The sequence below is a fragment of the Babylonia areolata genome, chromosome 18, assembly GCF_041734735.1.
Source record: "Babylonia areolata isolate BAREFJ2019XMU chromosome 18, ASM4173473v1, whole genome shotgun sequence".
NCBI lineage: Eukaryota > Metazoa > Mollusca > Gastropoda > Neogastropoda > Buccinidae > Babylonia > Babylonia areolata.
The window spans coordinates 48,127,946-48,147,122 of NC_134893.1; the positions used below are offsets into that span (position 1 = coordinate 48,127,946).

The 19,177-nt window shown below is 44.0% G+C and overlaps 1 protein-coding gene across 1 annotated transcript; it reads right to left on the bottom strand.

Moving 5' to 3' along the window:
- Positions 1-390: 390 nt before the first annotated feature.
- Positions 391-19,172, bottom strand: LOC143292861 (protein-lysine N-trimethyltransferase SMYD5-like). The gene is made up of 6 exons (XM_076603493.1): positions 19,010-19,172; positions 16,377-17,307; positions 9,710-10,430; positions 7,433-7,571; positions 5,497-5,769; positions 391-5,090 (listed from the first exon to the last, which is right to left on the bottom strand). Exons 2-6 carry the CDS (start codon positions 16,786-16,788, stop codon positions 4,824-4,826), a joined length of 1,812 nt encoding a protein of 603 aa, XP_076459608.1. The 5' UTR covers positions 16,789-17,307; positions 19,010-19,172; the 3' UTR covers positions 391-4,823.
- Between the last annotated feature and the right edge of the window lie 5 nt (positions 19,173-19,177).

The following is a 19,177-nucleotide window of genomic DNA, read 5'->3' on the forward strand; positions in this document are numbered from 1 at the left end:
TTCATTTTCATTGTTCAATTTTTTTTTTTTTTAATAAAATCATTGTTAAATAGTTCAGTTGGGTTGCTGTTATAACTTTTTTTTATCTTGGACTTGTCACTGTTAATGTTTGACTTTTTCAAATCTGTTTTCAAAAGTCCAGTAAAGTTGTTATAACTTTTTTTTCTTTTTAACACCTATATGTTTTAGAGTTGCGATATAATTATTTCAGCCAGATTGTTGTTAATGTTGTAGACATTTCTTCTCCTTTTTTTCTTTTTTTTTAATCCCTTTCCCTCTGCCCCCACCCCCTTTTTATCATTTTTTTGTCATGTCTAATATCACTTAATGTGGATAGACATTAAATGAAACTGAAACACACACACACACACACACACACACACTAATTCATACGTTTCATCACGTTTATTGAAAAATTGCCTCGTTGCTTCGCTACACCAGTCTAAACAGTCTATACTGTGCTGAGGTTCATTTCTGTCATCAGTGTGGTAAGTATATATAATTTGTAGTGTGGTGATGTGAATTTGTACTTTGATCAGTATAAATTATATCTCTTTTTTTTCGCTGTTTCATGTGATATTATGATGGTTTGAGATTTTATCCGAAACAATTTGATGTGATGGACTTTGTAAGTTGCTTTTCTTGTTATCATTTTCTTTTCCTTCTTTATCTTCATCTATCTATATAATTATTTCATATATTATGAACTTATCTTCTTTCTTTATTTCTTAATCTTTATTTATTTATTTATTCGTTTTATAATGATTATTGTTATCATTATTATCATTAATATCATCATAATCATTTTTTTATGTATCTACTTATTTATCAATTCATTTATTTACCTTATTTTATTGTATTGTATTTTCCACCTAGACCTGACTAAGCGCGTGGGGTTACGCTTGTGTTTTGATAGGTGCGGTGCAGTTTCAAGATGTAAGAATTGAAATCGTATTGTGAGACGTGAGTATGGTGTTATTAAGCAATATGCTGCGACATCAGGTGATGTGGTACTGTCGAATACTGTGTGATACGGCGTGGTATTGTGTGATGTCGTACGGTATTTTGTCGTTTATTTTATGATTGTATGTGAAGCTGTTGTGTAGTGTGTGATGTGATGTGTACTGTGATGTGGTGTATAATGTGATACAGTGTGCTGTTGATGCTGTTGTGTGATGTGGTGTGTTTAGTGTGATGTACTGTGTGCTCTGTGGTGGCATGATGTGTTTTTATGTGCAAAATAATGCTGTTGTGTGGTGTGATGTGTGTACTGTGTGATGTGGCATGTACTGTGTGATGTACTGTGTGTTGTGGTATTATGTACTGTTGTGTACTATCAGTGATGTGTGTACTGTGTGATGTGTTGAGTACTGTGTGATGTTGTGTGGTAGTATGTCTTATGGTGTCCTATTGATGCTATCATGTTATGTGATGTGTTGAGTACTGTGTGATGTTGTGTGGTAGTATGTCTTATGGTGTCCTATTGATGCTATCATGTTATGTGATGTGTTGAGTACTGTGTGATGTTGTGTGGTAGTATGTCTTATGGTGTCCTATTGATGCTATCATGTTATGTGATGTGTTGAGTACTGTGTGATGTTGTGTGGTAGTATGTCTTATGGTGTCCTATTGATGCTATCATGTTATGTGATGTGTTGTGTACTGTGTGATGAGCTGTGTACTCAGTGTGTGGTGTCTACATGTTGTGTACGATGTGATGTGGTGTGGTATTATGTGGTGCAGTATGCTGTTGTGTGCCGTGTGATGTGGCTTGTATTTTACGATGCCGCATTAGTATTTCGCGATAAGTTGTTATGTTGCGCTGTTGTCTACTGTGTGGCTGTGGTGTTGATTTATGCTATATGCTGTGATGAGCTGGGTGTAATGCCGTTTTATACTCTGCGGTATGGCTTGTATTGTGTGATGTGGTACTGTTTTATGTGACGTGCCCCAAACAGCGCGTTGTGTCCCGGCTGGGTGTGCATACAGTGTAATGTATGCTGTTGCATGGCATATAAGAATAGTCTGTTACTGTGTACTGTGACGATATAGTGGCTTTCTGATTGTACGGTGTGTTGTTGAATGCGCATTCAAAAGAAAGATAGAAGAAAACAAAATTCTGAACTCGACAACGTTGAATTCTACAGCACAGAAACAAACGTGCAATCCTATCAAATTAACAGCACACCACGCTTATGTTTCAAACAACAAACGGTCTACATGTGATTCTAATCACTACCTATCAAAACTACCGCTTGGGAGTAACACCCACCAATTGAAAAAATACAAATTGACCTTGATGATCATTGCAGCCAGCACGGTCGATTGTCTCCAACTTTGTTTGGAATCACTAATTCAATGAACTAACTCAGAAGATAAACGGAATACAATACAATCACAACAGCAACAAACTGGAAGATGAGCAAACAGCGTTATACATGATGCCAATCAGTTAGGGCATCAAACTAGGCCTAAACAGGATAAAAAGGGAAACCCGTGTGTGTGTGTGTGTGTGTGTGTGTGTGTGTGTGTGTGTGTGTGTGTGTGTGTGTGTGTGTGTGTGTGTGTGTGTGTGTGTGGAGAAAACAAACCCTTTTTTTCTTTTTTTTCTTTTTTTTTATTTTATTTTTTTAATTTATTTTTTTGTTAATGGAAAAACAAACAGCAGTAAAATTTAAATCCGTGTATATGTGTGTGATTGTTGGTAAAGGTGGAGAACAACATTAAAACTGGCTTATATCGTGTTAGGAATACAGGTAAACAACACTGAATAAACACACCAGAAGCGTCGGCCCGACACAAAATCACAAGGCAGCCATGCATCCACTTCCCAGCGGATGGGCATCAATGCAAGATCTCGTGGAAAATTCCAACGGACAAAATCTGGACTGACATGAAGTCACTCCCAGTCCGACATTTAACGTCCTGTTTGAGTTACCCTTTAGATCTATCTGACGGGCGCAATAATCGAATGGTTAAAGCGTTGGACTTTCAATCTGAGGGTCCCGGGTTCGAATCTCGGTAACGGCGGCTGTAGGGTAAAGGGAGGAGATTTTTCCGATCTCCCAGGTCAACATATGTGCAGATCTGCTAGTGCCTGAACCCCCTTCGTGTGTATACAACAAGCAAAGGATCAAATACGCACGTTAAATATCCTGCAATCCACGTCAGCGTTTGGTGGGTTATGGAAACAAGAACATACTCAGTATGCACACCACGGACAACGGAGTATGGCTGCCTAGATGGCGATGTAAAAACGGTCAAACACGTAAAAGCCCACCCGTGTACATACGAGTGAACGTGGGAGTTGCTGCCCACGAACGACGACGAAGAAGAAGACCTATCTGGTTTTGTTCTCAGATACACAACCCAGTCCAACACAGTGATCCTTCCCTATAACTATTATTGCCAAAAATAAAAACAAGGGATATAGATGTGGGGGTTAACCTGAGAAGAGGAGCAACACATGTATACACATGAAAACAATACAGTTTCGAGGGCATAACCTTTTTTTTTTTTTTGTCTTCTCTTTTTGTTCCCAACTTTTTTCAGTCATTAGGTTTCGACTTTGGTTTACATCACAAGAGATGCATATCATAACAAGGTAAAAGCGATAAAAAAAAAAAGGTTAAAAAGGTCAAAATTTGCAAAAATTTGAGAAAAGTTCGCACCTTTATCATGCAGCTGTCCACACCCTGTCAGAACTTGTGGATTGCAAAAATTACCTGTGTCCGCATACATACATAGACACACACGCAAGCACACACACACACACACACACACACACACACACACACACACACACACACACACATTCTACATCACATTTAGTCTTCCTCAGGAATTTGAAAATAAAACAAGAGTATAGAACCATAACGGGAATTGCTTTTTATCAAACAGGAGTTTCTTTAAGACCGCAATGTTACCAACAATTAGTCCTGTCACAGAACATACAAAATAACCAATCGGAACTCAATCCAGGCACACTGGGAGGGGGCATGAGGGGCGGACCACACCAGACCAGCAACACGAAATGAACAGTATGCTCACCGAGCACAAACTGTCGCAGAGAAATATTGCAGATTTGTCAATAAAAATAACATAAGGTAGGCCTACAAACAAACAAACAAAAAAAAGTTGTTTCTATATTCCGTGATGCTTTCGTAACCAAACGTCTCATGTGAAATAAAAATAATGGAATATGCCCCAAAACAGTAAAGTTGCCATTCTAGTTTTGCATCGAATAACCTGCTGGGTAATACTTCATCCATTAAAAAAAAAAATCTTCATCTTCATCCATGTCACGGCCACTCCGGTGCAGAACGATTCCTCTGTAATCAACCTTTAAACCCCAAAAGATTTCTATGGAGAGGGGAGCGAAGGGGAGTGTCTATGCCAACCTACTCTCGTTATCTGATGAGTTCGTAGCCTCAGATGCGTGGCAAACTTATCTGAACTTCCCCGACATTCCACGCTCCAGTCTTACAGCCCATAGAATATTCTCTCAGCTATCGCCATATTTTTGAAAATCGTATTTTTCAACGATTTCAACGCTCTCTCTCTCTCTCTCTCTCTCTCTCTCTCTCTCTCTCTCTCTCTCTCTCTCTCTCTCGCAGTACCATTGTCTAATATATAAAATACCAAACAATGTCCAAGCGATGTCTGCCTTGGGCAAACTGTGATCGCTTACTCCTTCAAAAGCGCCGCACATATCGGCCTCTCGTCAAGCTCTCGCGCTCTGCGCTCCCAAGCCAGGATTTTCGAGGTTAAGGCCCAACTCTGAGCCGAACGATTTCAATAGTCAATGGTTGATACATGAAAAGTTACATCTCCAGCCCGCAGATTTTCTTGTGCCCCCTCTTCCAGGCCTTCTTCTGGCACTTGGTGGAGCAGTACCAGGCCTGCTTGCAGCGGGAGCAGGTGGGGAAGTTCTTGCCCTCCGGGGCCTTGACCTCGCACTCCGTGCACGACTCTGGCCCGTCCCCCTCAAACTGACAGCGCGTGCACTGGCACAGAAAGCTGTAGGAGCGGTACAGGTAGTAGCGGCGCTCCTTGCGGCTCATGCTGATGTCGATATACTGGTTACACACCTGCACAGATAAACACGAGGCAGAACGACTGAATGGCGGATAATTATGAGGTATTGCCAGGACAGCCTGCTGTATGCATTAAAAAACAAAGCAACAAAACAAAACAACAACAACAACAACAAAAAACAACCCCCAAAACAACCAACGTGTGTATGGAAACGGAGAAAGAAAGACTTCCTCCTTCTTCCATCCATCCACATATCCTGCCACCAATTTCACAAAAAAGTACCATCCACCTTTCTCCCTCTCCTACCACATCCTCCCCCCTCGCACACACACACACACCTCCTCTTATTCATCTTGTTTACTTTATTGTCTGTACACTACAAGGTGATATAGGACTCTCTCTCACACGTTGGCTACTTTATTGTCTATTCACACCAAGGTGACTCAGTAAGACACACACCTCCTCCCCGCACGCGATGTTCCGCTTGGCCTTCACGTGGCAGCCAGGACGTCCATCCGCAGTGGGTCCGTCGCCCACGACGGCGTTATTGGCGCAGGAATGGTTGAGGCAGGCGTGCAGAGGGAAGAGACCGGCGAAGTCCCCGTCGTGCTCCTTGTGGCGGACCTTGGCCAGCAGAATCTCCATCTGCATGTCCTGCTCACTGCGCAGTCCTCGGCAGAGGTAGCCCATAGGGTTGTCGCTGTCGGAGAAGGACTGCACGTTGCAGGCCATCTGTGTGTGTGTGTGTTTGTGAAGTGTGTGTGTGTGTGTGTGTGTGTGTGTGTGTGTGTGTGTAGTGTGTGTGTGTGTGTGTGTGTGTGTGTGTGTGTGTGTGTGTGTGTGTGTGTGTGTGTGTGTGTGTGTGTGTGTGTGTGTGTGTGTGTGTAAGAAACGAAGGAGACTCAATTATAGAAAACAACCACCTTTAGTGTGACTATGACTACACATTCGGAAGACTACAGGTTCACACACACACACACACACACACACACACACACACACACACACACACACACACACAAACAAACAAACAAACAAACACACGCACACCCACGCACACACACAACAACAACAACAACACACACAAAACACTGATGAGCGACACACATACACGCACACTCACACCCGCACACAAATTCAAGCAAGACAAGAAAAAAAATTATTGAAAGAAAAAGAAAAAGGAAAAGAAGAAAAACAACAACAACAGAGAGCATATGTAATAGGATATTAAAAAAAAAAAATCCCATAGAAGAACGTCCATCTTTAATATGAAAGTGGTAAAACGCACACACACAGACACAGACACAGAGACACAGACACAGACACAGAGACACAAACACACAGACACACACGCACGAACGCACACACACACACACGCACGCACACACACACACACACACACACACACACACACACACACACACACACACACACACGCACACACATGACGTGGAATTTCATAAAGGAATACAAAATGGAAATCTGAACAGGCCCCAACCAAAAAGCACCCGATCAAACAGAATCGTATGAAGTAACTGTCTGGTCACCTACAAAGCAAACCATGAACAGACGGCCCAGCAGCTAGCTCACACACTCAGTCGTAATTCTGAGGGCGGCGTGGTGTCCCTCAACGGGTAGAATCGTATGTTTGCCGGCATCTGGCATTCGTACAGCGCCGTGACACGTCAACGAACATCAACATCCCCCTCTTCGTGAGCATGAGGATGACCTCAGATATGATTTTATAGAAAGTTATATACTCCAGAAAAAAAGATGCTGGTGGAGTTGTGGTTGGTGAGGAGATTTTTAAAAAAAAAAAAAAAAAAGGGGGGGGGGAGTATTTTGTATTTGTATTTGTGTTTGTATTTCTTTTTATCACAACAGATTTCTCTGTGTGAAATTCGGGCTGCTCTCCCCAGGGAGAGCGCGTCGCTACACTACAGCGCCATCCTTTTTTTTTTTTTTTTTTTTTTTCCTGCGTGCAGTTTTATTTGTTTCTCCTATCAAAGTGGATTTTTCTACAGAATTTTGCCAGGAACAACCCTTTTGTTGCCGTGGGTTCTTTTACGTGCGCTAAGTGCATGCTGCACACGGGACCTCGGTTTATCGTCTCATCCGAATGACTAGCGTCCAGACCACCACTCAAGGTCTAGTGGAGGGGGAGAAAATATTGGCGGATGAGCCGTGATTCGAACCAGCGCGCTCAGATTCTCTCGCTCCCTAGGCGGACGCGTTACCTCTGGGCCAACACTCCACTATTTATGATTATGCTATCTCACAGGCCCCTGTACCAAGGCGAATGAGGAAGAGGACTAACTGGCTTGTCTGGTATTGCTGTATCTTTTCTTTTCCTTTCTGTTTTTCAAGTCAGTGACACTGTCGCCGTAACCGTTACCTGTAAATATCTGCCGTTGAACTCCTCCTTGTCGATGGGGTAACTCAGACCGTCACCTAGGTCTCGGAATATTTCTGACATCAGTTCTCGCATCCTCGGCAGCGCATCAGCTTTGATTCCAGATCCAAAGGCAATGAATCTGCAATGTTACAACAACAAAAAAGTCCAACGGTTACCCGTCAACAGTGCGGTTCCAATGCCCCATTGTCGTCTCATTAGGACTGTAAATATGGTAAGTGTAGTTTCTTTCAGCTCATGCCGCCACGAGATGAAAAAAAAAAAAAAAAAAGAAAAGTAAAGAAAAAAAAGGGTGTGTGTGGAGGGGGAGTGGATCATAGGCGTTGAGCTGCCACTACCGTGACCTTCAGTTATGGTCTGAGGGCTCTGCTCGGGTGTCGAGACCAAGAGAATCCCCCATTTCCCTCTATCTACACCCAAGAGAGAGAGAGAAAGAGAGACAGACAGACAGACAAAGACAGAAACAGAGAACGACCCCTTTCTTCCCCCCCCCCCCCACAACAACGAACACGCCAACCAGAAAAGAAACAGGCCAACAAACAGATACATGATGACAAATAAATAGCAAACTAACAAACGCATAGAAACACATAATAATAATGATCATCATCGTCATCATCATAAAAGAAACATGACTGGTGGTGGTGTGTCCATCGAGATCGATGATGACCCTCGTTGTCATCCAGCTGGGGGATGGGGGGAGGGTGGTGGTGGGGTGGGGGGGAGGATGCTCATGAATCTATCTGTGAATGCGCAGATGGCTGAATAGTCCAATCTGCGCACGAAATGTTCGCTGACAGTTGGGGCAGACAAAAACAGGCATACCATTGTCAGGGAGCTTGTTTGCCCGTGACTTTCTGGCCTGCCTCTTCTGAACAGCTGCAGCAGTCCTGTTGGCCTCGCACAACTTGGCGCCTTTGTGCACAGCAGCGCGCCATTTGTCACGGTCCACTGAAGATTCCTCCCAGGAGTCAGGGTTGATATCAAACGCTTTCAGAGAGACTTTCAGAGTATCTCTGAAGCGCTTCTTCTGACCTCCATGTGATCTCTTCCCTTGTTGCAGCTCGCCATAGAAGAGCCTTTTGGGCAGCCGATGGTCTGGCATGCGTGCCACGTGTCCAGGCCAGCGAAGCTGGGACTGCATCAGGATGGTGAAGATGCTGGGAAGAGTGGCTTTTGCGAGCACCTCTGTCTGGGGTCTTGTCTTGCCACTTGATGTTCAGTAGCTTCCTGAGGCATGTTGTGTGGAAGTGGTTCAGCTTCTTGGCATGTCGTTGGTACACTGTCCAAGTTTCGCAGGCGTACAGTAGTGTGGGGAGAACTACTGCTCTGTAGACCTTTAGCTTGGTCTCAAGACTAATGCCTCTTATGTTCCAGACATTTGCATTGAGTCTACCAAAAGTTGCGCTTGCTCTTGCAATCCTGAGTTCACTTCATCGTCGATGGTCGCATTTCGTGACAGTGTGTTGCCAAGGTATGTGAACCGCTCCACCGAACTGAGTCTCTGACCGTTGACTGTAATGTTGGGCTCAATGTAGGGTTTCCCGGGGGCTGGCTGATGGAGAATTTCAGTTTTCCTCGTGCTGATGGTAAGGCCGAGGTTCCTGCTGGCAGTGGCAAACTTGTCGACACTGAGTTGCATGTCAGCTTCAGATCCAGCGTTGAGGGCACAATCATCAGCAAAAAAAAAGTCTCTGATGATGTCTGTCATGACCTTCGTTTCTGCTTGGAGCCTTCTGAGGTTAAACAACTTGCCATCTGTTCGGTACTTCAGGCCGATTCCAACATCGCTATCTCTCAAGACATCAGTAAGCATTGCAGAGAACATGAGGCTGAACAGCGTTGGAGCCAGGACGCAGCCTTGCTTGACACCATTTGTGACAGCAAAAGGAGCAGATATTTCACCTTTGTCCTGGACTCGAGCCTGCATGCCTTCATGGAATTGGGTGACCAAGGAAATAAATTTCCGAGGGCATCCGTACTTGGCCATGATCTTCCACAGTCCCTCTCTACTCATTAAAGAAACATGACTAAATCATTGATGAATCTTCTAATCGCCCAAACCAATCGATCAAAGGCGTGAACTGAACCTGACAGCCCGCGCATTCCCCGCCACACATGCAGGCAGCAGACAAAAGCGAGGATGAGGATGAGGATGGAAGAGGAGGAAAGGGTGGGGGAGGTCGAGGGATGGGGGTCAGGGGAGTCGGGGGTCGGGGGATGGGGGGGTGCGGAGGGCGAGAAATTAACTGAAATCACCGGCGGTACGGAGCCCTGGCGAAGGCCCAGTCCTGCGCGGAGGGACGCCCCCCCACCCTCCCCTTCTCCTTGGCCAGGCTGCAGGCGCTGCTGACCACCTGGGCCCACAACTTGGCCATCAGGATGGGGCTAAAGGACGCCGCCCACCATCCGTCAAAGGCCGACACGTCGGAGGACGTCAGCTGGTTGTAGGACTCGCATACCTCGTACAGCCTCCTCATGGTCGGGTTCCTCTCCGGGCAGATCAGTCGGTGGTAGTTGTCCCATGCCTCCGCCTTGCACCCTTCGCTGCAGTACACCTCGTGGCCGCAGACGCATGGGAAGCGGTCGCGGATGGGCCAGTACTTCTTCAGGGCCTTGGCAAGGGTCTTCTGCTGCAGCTCCTCTTTGGTGAACACGTCCTCGGGCCGGATCATGCTCCTGGCGCAGTTGGCGCAGCAGACGAACTTCAAGGTGGGCAGCGTCTGCGCCAGCACCATGGGTTTGTCGGCGAAGATGACCTCCCCTTTCTTTACGGCCCGGGTGGTGGCCAGGGCTCTGCCTTGAGAGGTGAAGGTCACTTCTACGGGGGTGTCTCGGGTCAGAGGGGCGTAGAGACGCTTGGCGCGGGTCTTCTGGAACAGGATGGCGGCGCTGTTGTCTCCCCGGGCGGAGGTCTTGGTGGCGTTGCGGAACCACGACTCTGCGGAGAGGGGCAGGCCCAGCTTGTCCAGGATGGAGCCTGTAGACAGCAGTCAGGTCCGACACGTCAGCTTTGGCAACACCCCCACCCACCCACCCAAACACACACACACAGGCGCGAGCGCACCCCCCCCCCCCCACCCTCCCACCCGCATCTCCCCCACGACCCCCCACCACCACCACCACCACACACACACACATACACGGACTCGAGCTTGTAGTATATTGGTTTATCCTGCGTTGAATTGCACTGCAATGAATTGAATTGAATTGCATCGCACAGTACAGTACAGTACCGTACTGTATAGTTTTATGGAGTATTGTGTTGTATTGTATTGTATTGTATTGTATTGTATTGTATTGTACTCTCTTGCCATTAGTAATTCGTGCTCGGGAGAGCGTGTCATCATAGCTGTTATAGCCGAACAAATTTCTTTTAATATCTATTACTGTCTTTGCATGTTTGATTCCTTTCCATGTCAAAGAGAATATTATATATATTGGAGTGGAGTGATGGCCTAGAGGTAACGCGTCCGCCTAAGTGTGCAGCATGCACTTAGCAACGGCACGTAAAAGAACCCACGGTTGCTCCTGGCAAAATTCTGTAGAAACATCCACTTCGATAGGAAAAACTAATAAACGCAGGAAAAAATACAAAACAAAATGGGTGGCGCTGTAGTGTAGCGATGCGTTCTCCATGGGGAGAGCAGCCCGAATTTCACACAGAGAAATCTACTGTGATAGAAAAGAGAAATATAAATACGAAATACAATACAAATATTCTTAACACTGACAGCATCAGGCGCGCACAAAAGACACTGAGAGAAACAGACAGACAGACAGACAGACAGAGACATAGAGATAGAGAGACAGAGAGATTGAGGGCTTATGCATTGGGCTGACAGTTTTTACTGAGGTCCTGACTCATCAGTGTGTGTGTTTAGTCTGTCAACAACAAACATGGCTTAAAATTTGGATAATGTCAGTTCTTTCATCATTCTATATATAATGGCAATGCACTTCTGAAAAAGGGCTCAAAATTATGATGAAGCCAAATGTTTCCACAGTGAGTTTACTGTTACATTTTTACTATTCTTATCCACAAAACTTAGCACTATTTTTTATCTGACATACTGACACACTGATTAATAGCAATCGTTTTTCACTCACTTGTGTAAACAAAACGAGTTTTAGTTCAAATTGGAACTTCTTTTGCTTAATATGCAAGTACAGTGATGATTACATTTCCTGTGAGCATCGGAGGTTACCCCGACTCGAGTCACACAGAAGACATGCTTATGGAAATTTATGTCCAATCCACCGAACATAACTTGGCGAAAGAAATCGACTCAGTTGTCCGGAGCGATTAGCGTGAACATAACACCCGAAGGTGCATTTGGCGATATTGTTTTACGATCTGTCGAAATCGGAAAGTCGTGGTGCAGACCGGAGAAGTAAAACCTTGACAGATCCATATCATAATCGTAAAACAATAATGAAATGCCGATCGACGTGGCCTGCTTTAACATAGAATTGTTCTGTTTCCAACAAGCAGCTACTTCCGGGTAGAAAAAAAAAACCAACAAACCCCCCCCCCCCCCCTTCGTTTCTGATGGTGAGCTCGCGCGTTTTTCGTTTCGCTTCTGTTAAGCAGAAAATCAAACACAAGCCATGAACGGTTAGCCTATTGTTTTCTTTATTTTTTTTCCTTTTATTTCTTCCCTTTTGCGATCGTGCTTTCTTTAATTTGCACATGACAGAGAAATGTATCTTCTTTGGAAAGCATACACTTCCCAGTTTGCTTGTACCTATTATACAAGATTTCTGTAAAATATTCTGAAGCCATCATGTATATATTTCTGGAAAGCCTGCCGAATTGCTGTTTGTAACAAACTGTGTAAGTAATAGTTACTCAGATCGCTAAGCCCTACCATATTATCATCAGCAAACTGATCCTTCAGTTGTTGTTGTTGTTGTTGTTGTTGTTTTTATAAATTTTTAGTAACCTAATCGACTGAAAATCAGGCAGAATTGAGAGTAAAGGGGCACCAATCAGAATTTGTTACCAGGAAATCACAGGACTATGCAGTAATTTGTGTATGTTTGCGCCAGTTTGTGTCTGATAAGCTGAACAACACCAGCTGCATGGATGTATGTCATGCTGAGATGTGAAATGGCAGTCCTCGTCATCATAATCATTATCATTCGCCTTCTTCTTCTTCAATCTATTTCATATTTATTCATGTTAAGAAGATATTGATGGAGTAGGCAGGCAGGCTTATCTGTCGGTGTGTGTCCTCATATGGGAGAAGAAGATATTAGACATATGAAGAAGATATTAGACAGCTCGCAAATACAGTTCACACGTCAGAAGGTCTTTTTTTATTCAAAAAAAATTTTTTTTAGGAGAAATCAGTGGATGCCTAAAAGTTCTGCAAATGAGCAGGATAGTTTCAGCATCCCTGGAAGGTTCGTTCTAATATTTTTTTCTTTCTCTTTTTTGTTTCTTTTGTTTTTTTGTTTTTTTGTTGGTTTTTTTGTTTTGTCTTTTGTGTCTTTTTATTTTAAAAAAATATTTATTTTTGGTTTTTGTTCCTTCCATCATCATTTTTCTCCTTTCTGTTTTTTCTTTCTTTTTTTTTCTTTCTTTTTTTCTCACATTTTTAATCTGTCTTCTTCTCAATGGCATGTTCAAACACTTACAAGACCATGCAACATATATTACACATACATGATGGTTTCACACAAAATCATATTGCCTGAAAGAGAAGCATGGTATGCAAACACACACCCTCTCTCTCTCTCTGTCTCCTTTACTCACTCAATCCCCTCTCTCTCCACAAGCTCTACAGCTAAGTACAATATGATATGTATGTGCACACTGAAATACTACCCTCAGGATTTTTTGTGGGCCTGACTCAGTGTTCTGGTATCTTAACGGATACTGATCATAGGTTACGTAGGCTGGGCTCTGATTCAAAGATAAGGTCAAGATTTTTGCACTTGCCGTATTTAAATTTGGAGATGGACAGTTTTGCTATTAACAATATCGTATTGATTTCCTTTCGTTTTTCATCTGTTGGAATGTCCATTTTTGTTGTACCAAACAGAGCTACTTTTTATCCATGGGAATCAGCGTATCGTAGCGTGTGAGAATGAGTTGTTTCACATGTTTCCAAAAGGAGGAATGTTTGGGGCAGGAGTAAAAGGCATGTTCAATGTAATCGGTTTCTTGGCACCAGTTACATCTATTTGTGTCCGTTACACCCATTTTGGCAAGCAGAATATTCGTTGGGTAAATATTGTGTATGAATTTGAAGTGAAGTAACCTCAGTCGTGATTCTGTCGTACATTCATATGCTAATTTGAAGTAGTCACTTATATTGATGTGTAGCTTACGTTTCCAAAACTGAGCTGCACATATCTCATGGTTTTCTCTTCGGGCGAATGCTTTCATGATTTGTTTATTTGACAAGGTATTGAGGTTCCCCTCTTTTGTTGCAATGCCGTTTGGATTTTCATCGTTGTGGACATCATTAGCTAGATGGAGTTTCCATGTTTGTGAGATTGAGTTTATTATGGCATTGTATTCAAAAAGAAGGCCAGGGTCAGCGCCTAATTTACGCACTATTTCTTCATACGTCATTATATTTCCGTGCTGCCATAGGTCCTGCACAACACGGCAGAAGGTCTAGTTAACCAAATCAGTTAGAGTTTGAGAAGCGAACGAACATCAATCAAATTACAGATTCAGAAGATCAAGTTGGTTATCCCGAACACTGTGTAGAGTGGCAGTGCCTGGGGGGGTCTTCATTGTCTGTCGTCAAGTAGGTAGACAACTTGTAATGTATGCGATAAAAAGGTTGGCACTTTCAAGATAAGTTGACGGTGGAAGTGAAATATATTTCCCCGTTTGATTTGACACACATTGTCCAGGCCGTCACCATCAACATTTCATTTGATTCAGTATATTCAGTGTGTGTGTGTGTGTGTGTGTGTGTGTGTGTGTGTGTGTGTGTGTGTGTGTGTGTGTGTGTGTGTGTGTGTGTGTGTGAAAGAAACGTAGGAGACTCAATTGTAGAAAACAACCACCCAGTCGCCCTAGTGTGTTTTGAAACAACGGAAAATAATTGAAAAATGGGATTTTTTTAAATAAAAGCAAATGATTCATGTGGGTGATGGACGAGACTCGGGTATTTTGGAAATTCACATTTTATTTTCAAATAACGAAAGTGTTGTTTAGTTATTACATGCACTTGTATTTCTTGTATTCCTCGTCGGACTACTATGATGTAAGGGAATAAAAATAAAAATATATATACACAGAATTTGTTGGTTATATTTTTGATTGTGTACTATTTATAATTGTTCGCTATGACTTGTGTGAGTTCGTGCGCGTGTGCTCTTATGTTTTGTGTGTGTGTGTGTGTGTGTGTGTGTGTGTGTGTGTGTGTGTGTGTGTGCGGGGGAGGGTGTGTGTGTGTGTGATTTTTTAATGTTTGGTATCTTGTGTTCAATTTTTTTTTCCATTTTTCATATTTACGTGTGTGTTCTATTTGTAAACGACTAGGGCTTATTTTCAAGATTAGGCGTAAATGCTGATAATGATAACAACAACAACAACAACAATTATAATAATAATATAATCTATCTATATCTATATATGTCTAAATATCTATCAATGATAATAATATCATCTATCTATCTATATTTATGTCTATCTATCTATCTATATACATATCACACTGTAAAGCGTTGTTTCTTATATATATAACCAACACAGTCGTGCGTACCAACACTGACAGCAAAATGGGTGCTGTAACCTTGTTCTGTTCCAGCTCCAATACCGACTTTTCCAGGGCCTGAACGTCTCTCCCTTTTTCTTTTTCTTTAATTTTTTTTTTACACCTGCTGTGTGTGCGAACTGTGTTTCAGAAGAGGCACGTGTATGATTTCACCTTCTCATCCTCCACCTCCACCTCCACCATCACCCCCCACCTCACTCCCCATTCGTGTATATCCAGGCACAAGGCTCCTCTTACTTCCTCTCTCCACCCCACCACCTACCCCTCCCTCGCCCCAACACACCTCACTGAAAGGAAAGAACTGTGTACGCGTACTGTCGAACACGCAAGGTACAGTGGAGGAGGAGCAACAGCTTGAACTGTTGCACAACACAGGTAGTATTGACTGCTCTCTCTCTCTCTCTCTCTCTCTCTCTCTCTCTCTCTCTCTCTCTCTCTTCCTCTCTCTCTTAATATTGTGCAGTGCCGACACTATTTAAAGCAGAGAAAAAAATTAAAAGAAGAAGAAGGGAAAAAAAAAAGCAAAAAAAAGCAGAAAACACTGGGGTGCTTATCTCTTATCCTCGCAAATAGCATATTTTGTCCTCTTTGTGTGTGAGTGTGTTTGTGTATGTGTGTGTGTGTGTGTGTGTGTGTGTGTGTGTGTGTGTGTGTGTGTGTGTGTGTGTGTGTGTGTGTGTGTGTGATCAGAGCTTTTCAACACCCCTGTGACAAACGTCTCAGTTTTCTGTACCATCCACACCGCTCTGTTTTCATGAACCCCCTGGACTGATAATCCTTTCAGCCCCCTTCTTAAATTTCTTCAGGCCTTATCTTCTGTGCCGGTTCGTTTCTCTCTCTCTATCTCTCTATCCGGGTCTCTCTCTCTCTCTGTGTGTGCGTGTGTGTGTGTGTGCGTGTGTGCGTGTGTGTGTGTGTGAGTGTGTGTGTGCGTGTGTGTGTGTGCGTGCGTGCGTGCGTGTGTGCGTGTGTGTGTGTGTGTGTGTGTGTACACGTGCAGACAACAGAACTGGTTGTAATTATATGTATATATATAAAAAAAAAAAGACTGACAATAACAAGAGCAACCAACAAAAAACATTGCAGCAACAACAGCAGCAGTAGCAACATCGATAACAGACTGAAGTAGACCTTGAAGAAGAAGAAGAAGAAGTAGTAGTAGTTGTAGTAAGAGTGATTACCTCCCATCTTCCACATATCCAAAGTCCTGTCTCTGGGCGAGAGAACCCGGCAGCTCCGGAAGGCCTCGCGGAGGTCGCCCAGGGCGATGAGCACGGTGGCTCTCTGCAGCCACAGGGCGGGGTTGTGGAAATCGGCTTGCAGGGCCCTGTCAACGTAGACCAGGGCGTCACACTGCTGACCTTCCGCCAGACACTTCCTCACCGTCTCCATCTGGGTCTCCGTGTCCTTGGCGTCCTGAACGAGAGATGGTTCCACGTCAGGAGGCTGGTCCAGCTTCCAGGCAATCACGATTTCTCCTTCCAGGCTTTCCAGCTCGTCGTCTCCAGGGTAGGCCGTCTGGGTACAGAGGGTGACCGTGTCTTGGTCAGGGTCTTTAAGGTCGGACGGGTTTTTGGCTGTCTCAGTGGCCATGGTTGTCAAAGTCCCGGAGGCTTTACCACACTTCTTTTACTGAGGAATCGCACACTAAACTGACTCGATGATTGCGTAGCTCCGTCCACCCTCGGGGATTCCACTCGTGTTCCCGGCCTTCAAAACAAACTCACCCCGGCACACACCTTATGCATTTCAGTTGCAGCAACAAGTTCCCTCAAAGTTCAACGCGGTGTTTATTTGTTGTGGAAGATCTTGCACACGGTACCAAACACGTGTCAATTTCTTGGACTCGTCTTCGAACCCGTTCGCAAAGCTGTGCAAACTACGTCTTGTTTCCTGAGGCAAGGGAGTGGAGTGATTTTAACCCTACCCGAGATCTGCCTGATCAACACATCTTTGCTCAGTTTCAGCCGGTGCAAGTTACCAAGTATAAGATGGTCATTTTCCAAAAGACTGTGATGAATGCACCCCAGCAAATAAACTCTGGCGAGCAAGTGGGATGCACGCAAACCTCGCACGGAAACTCGCCAGCCTGCCGGTACTGCCTCCACCTGTCTGAAACATATCAGCAGCGTTGAGCCGTTGTGGGTGAACACGCCACCGCTGCCCACACATCAACTATTCCTCTGGTACTTTTCTTTTCTACAATGATTCCTCGATTGAAGATGGTATCTATTTGATCCACACGTTACGAAAGGTTATGTCATCAAAAAATGCATTCTTCTCTTCTGTTTTTTTTCGTTTGTGGGCTGCAACTCCCACGTTCACTCGTATGTGCACGAGTAGGCACGAGTATGACCGTTTTTACCCAGCCATGTAGGCAGCCATACTCCGTTTTCGGGGGTAAAAATTTATTTCATACGCAGCAAACCAACCCAACGCATGATACGAGGGTAAACAAGGAGGAGATATAACATCTGTATTTGTCTTTCTAAAATCAAAAGTTAATGTGAACAACAAGAAGAGTAAAATGCGGTTAAAAGCAAAATTGCCGGTGATTTTGGGGATAATCAAAGAAAAGGGGTGGACAAATGAATGAAGCAGGTACAAAGAGTGGCGACGTTCAGAAAGACTTCCGGGGGTGCAGATCTCAGATGAGGGAAAGACTTAGAAGGCTCACCGAATATGGCGGTGCCAGAGCAGTGCCTTGGTTGGTCTCACAGACTGCACGCAGAGGCCACGCGCGAGAGTAATGGAAGACGGGTGGTGGGGGTGGGGGGAGAGTTAGTGGGGGGGAGGGGGGGGACTGGGGAGGGAGGAGGGGGTGGCTGGGGGGAGAGAGAGAGAGGGAGAGAGAGAGAGATTTGTGCATGTGAAGCTGCGTGAGGGTGCGAGGATGGTGGATGCTTCGTGTGTTCGTGTCAGTCATCTCCATCCTCTCTTTTTTGCCTCATTTATGAAGTTGAGTAGCGAACAGGCGCATGAAATCGTGAGCTTCGTTGTGATAAACTGGCATTCAGTAACACAATTTCTAATTTCGCAGATCTGCTTGTGAATCATACGATGATACGATTGTTTTCATCTGTTGTCTACACAACAAATCATTTTCTGCTTCCATGATCGCTGCTGTTTTTGACACTGCTGCTTCTACAAGGGCTTATATCTTTTATTCATTCTCTACCTTGATAATTTACTTATTCATTTTCTTTATTCGTTATATTTCATTTAAGTCGAATGATTTATAAAATTGTTGGCGGCTCTCAACTGGACCGGTGTGTTTGGTCAAAGCGTAGGTAGCCATCTGCTTTTTTTTGTGTGCCCCCCCCCCCCCCCCCCCCCCCCCCTTTTTTTTTCTTTTTTTTTCAAAGTTAGTACCAGACGCGGTGTTGTAACTTTTATAGATCAGTCCGCACGGTTTGTCTCTGAAACTGAAACTGAAACTGCTACAACCGACTCAGTGTACTCGAAACTACCTGCAAACAACCACAGTAAACGCCCATCCCCATAGTTACCGGTTAAAAACTGTACATGTGATAAGATACCTTGTAAACGCCCACCCCCATAGTTACCGGTTAAAAACTGTACATGTGATAAGATACGTTGTAAATGCCCACCACCATAGTTACCGGTAAAAAACAACAACTGTACATGTGGTAAAATACCTTGTAAACCGGCGTCCACCCCCATAGTTACCGATTATAAAATGAGTATGTGATAAAAGACCTTGTAAACGCCCACTAAATTTTTTAAAGAAATGAACTGGTGTTGATTCAGTTTGCTACTCATGTGATGACTCGAGAGATGTTGCATTACTGACCAAGCAGTGTAGATTGATGATCAGTCTTGAGTCAGAGAACAGAACGCCCTGCACTCACTAAAACCGTGATGTAGATGTGTGTCAAAAATACTGAAGCCGTGAGGGCATGATGTCAGTTATTTTCGACTGAAGTTCATAACGCCGCAGTGTCTTGTTTCACTGAGTTTT

Excerpts from the sequence above, each read along its gene's own strand:
- LOC143292861 (XM_076603493.1), bottom strand. The coding sequence starts at position 16,788 with ATGGCCACTGAGACAGCCAAAAACCCGTCCGACCTTAAAGACCCTGAC. Across the intron at positions 10,431-16,376 it reads GGATATGTGGAAGATGGGAG|GCTCCATCCTGGACAAGCTG; the intron begins GTAATCACTCTT and ends TGCTGTCTACAG. Across the intron at positions 5,770-7,432 it reads TCAACGGCAGATATTTACAG|ATGGCCTGCAACGTGCAGTC; the intron begins GTAACGGTTACG and ends ACACACACACAG.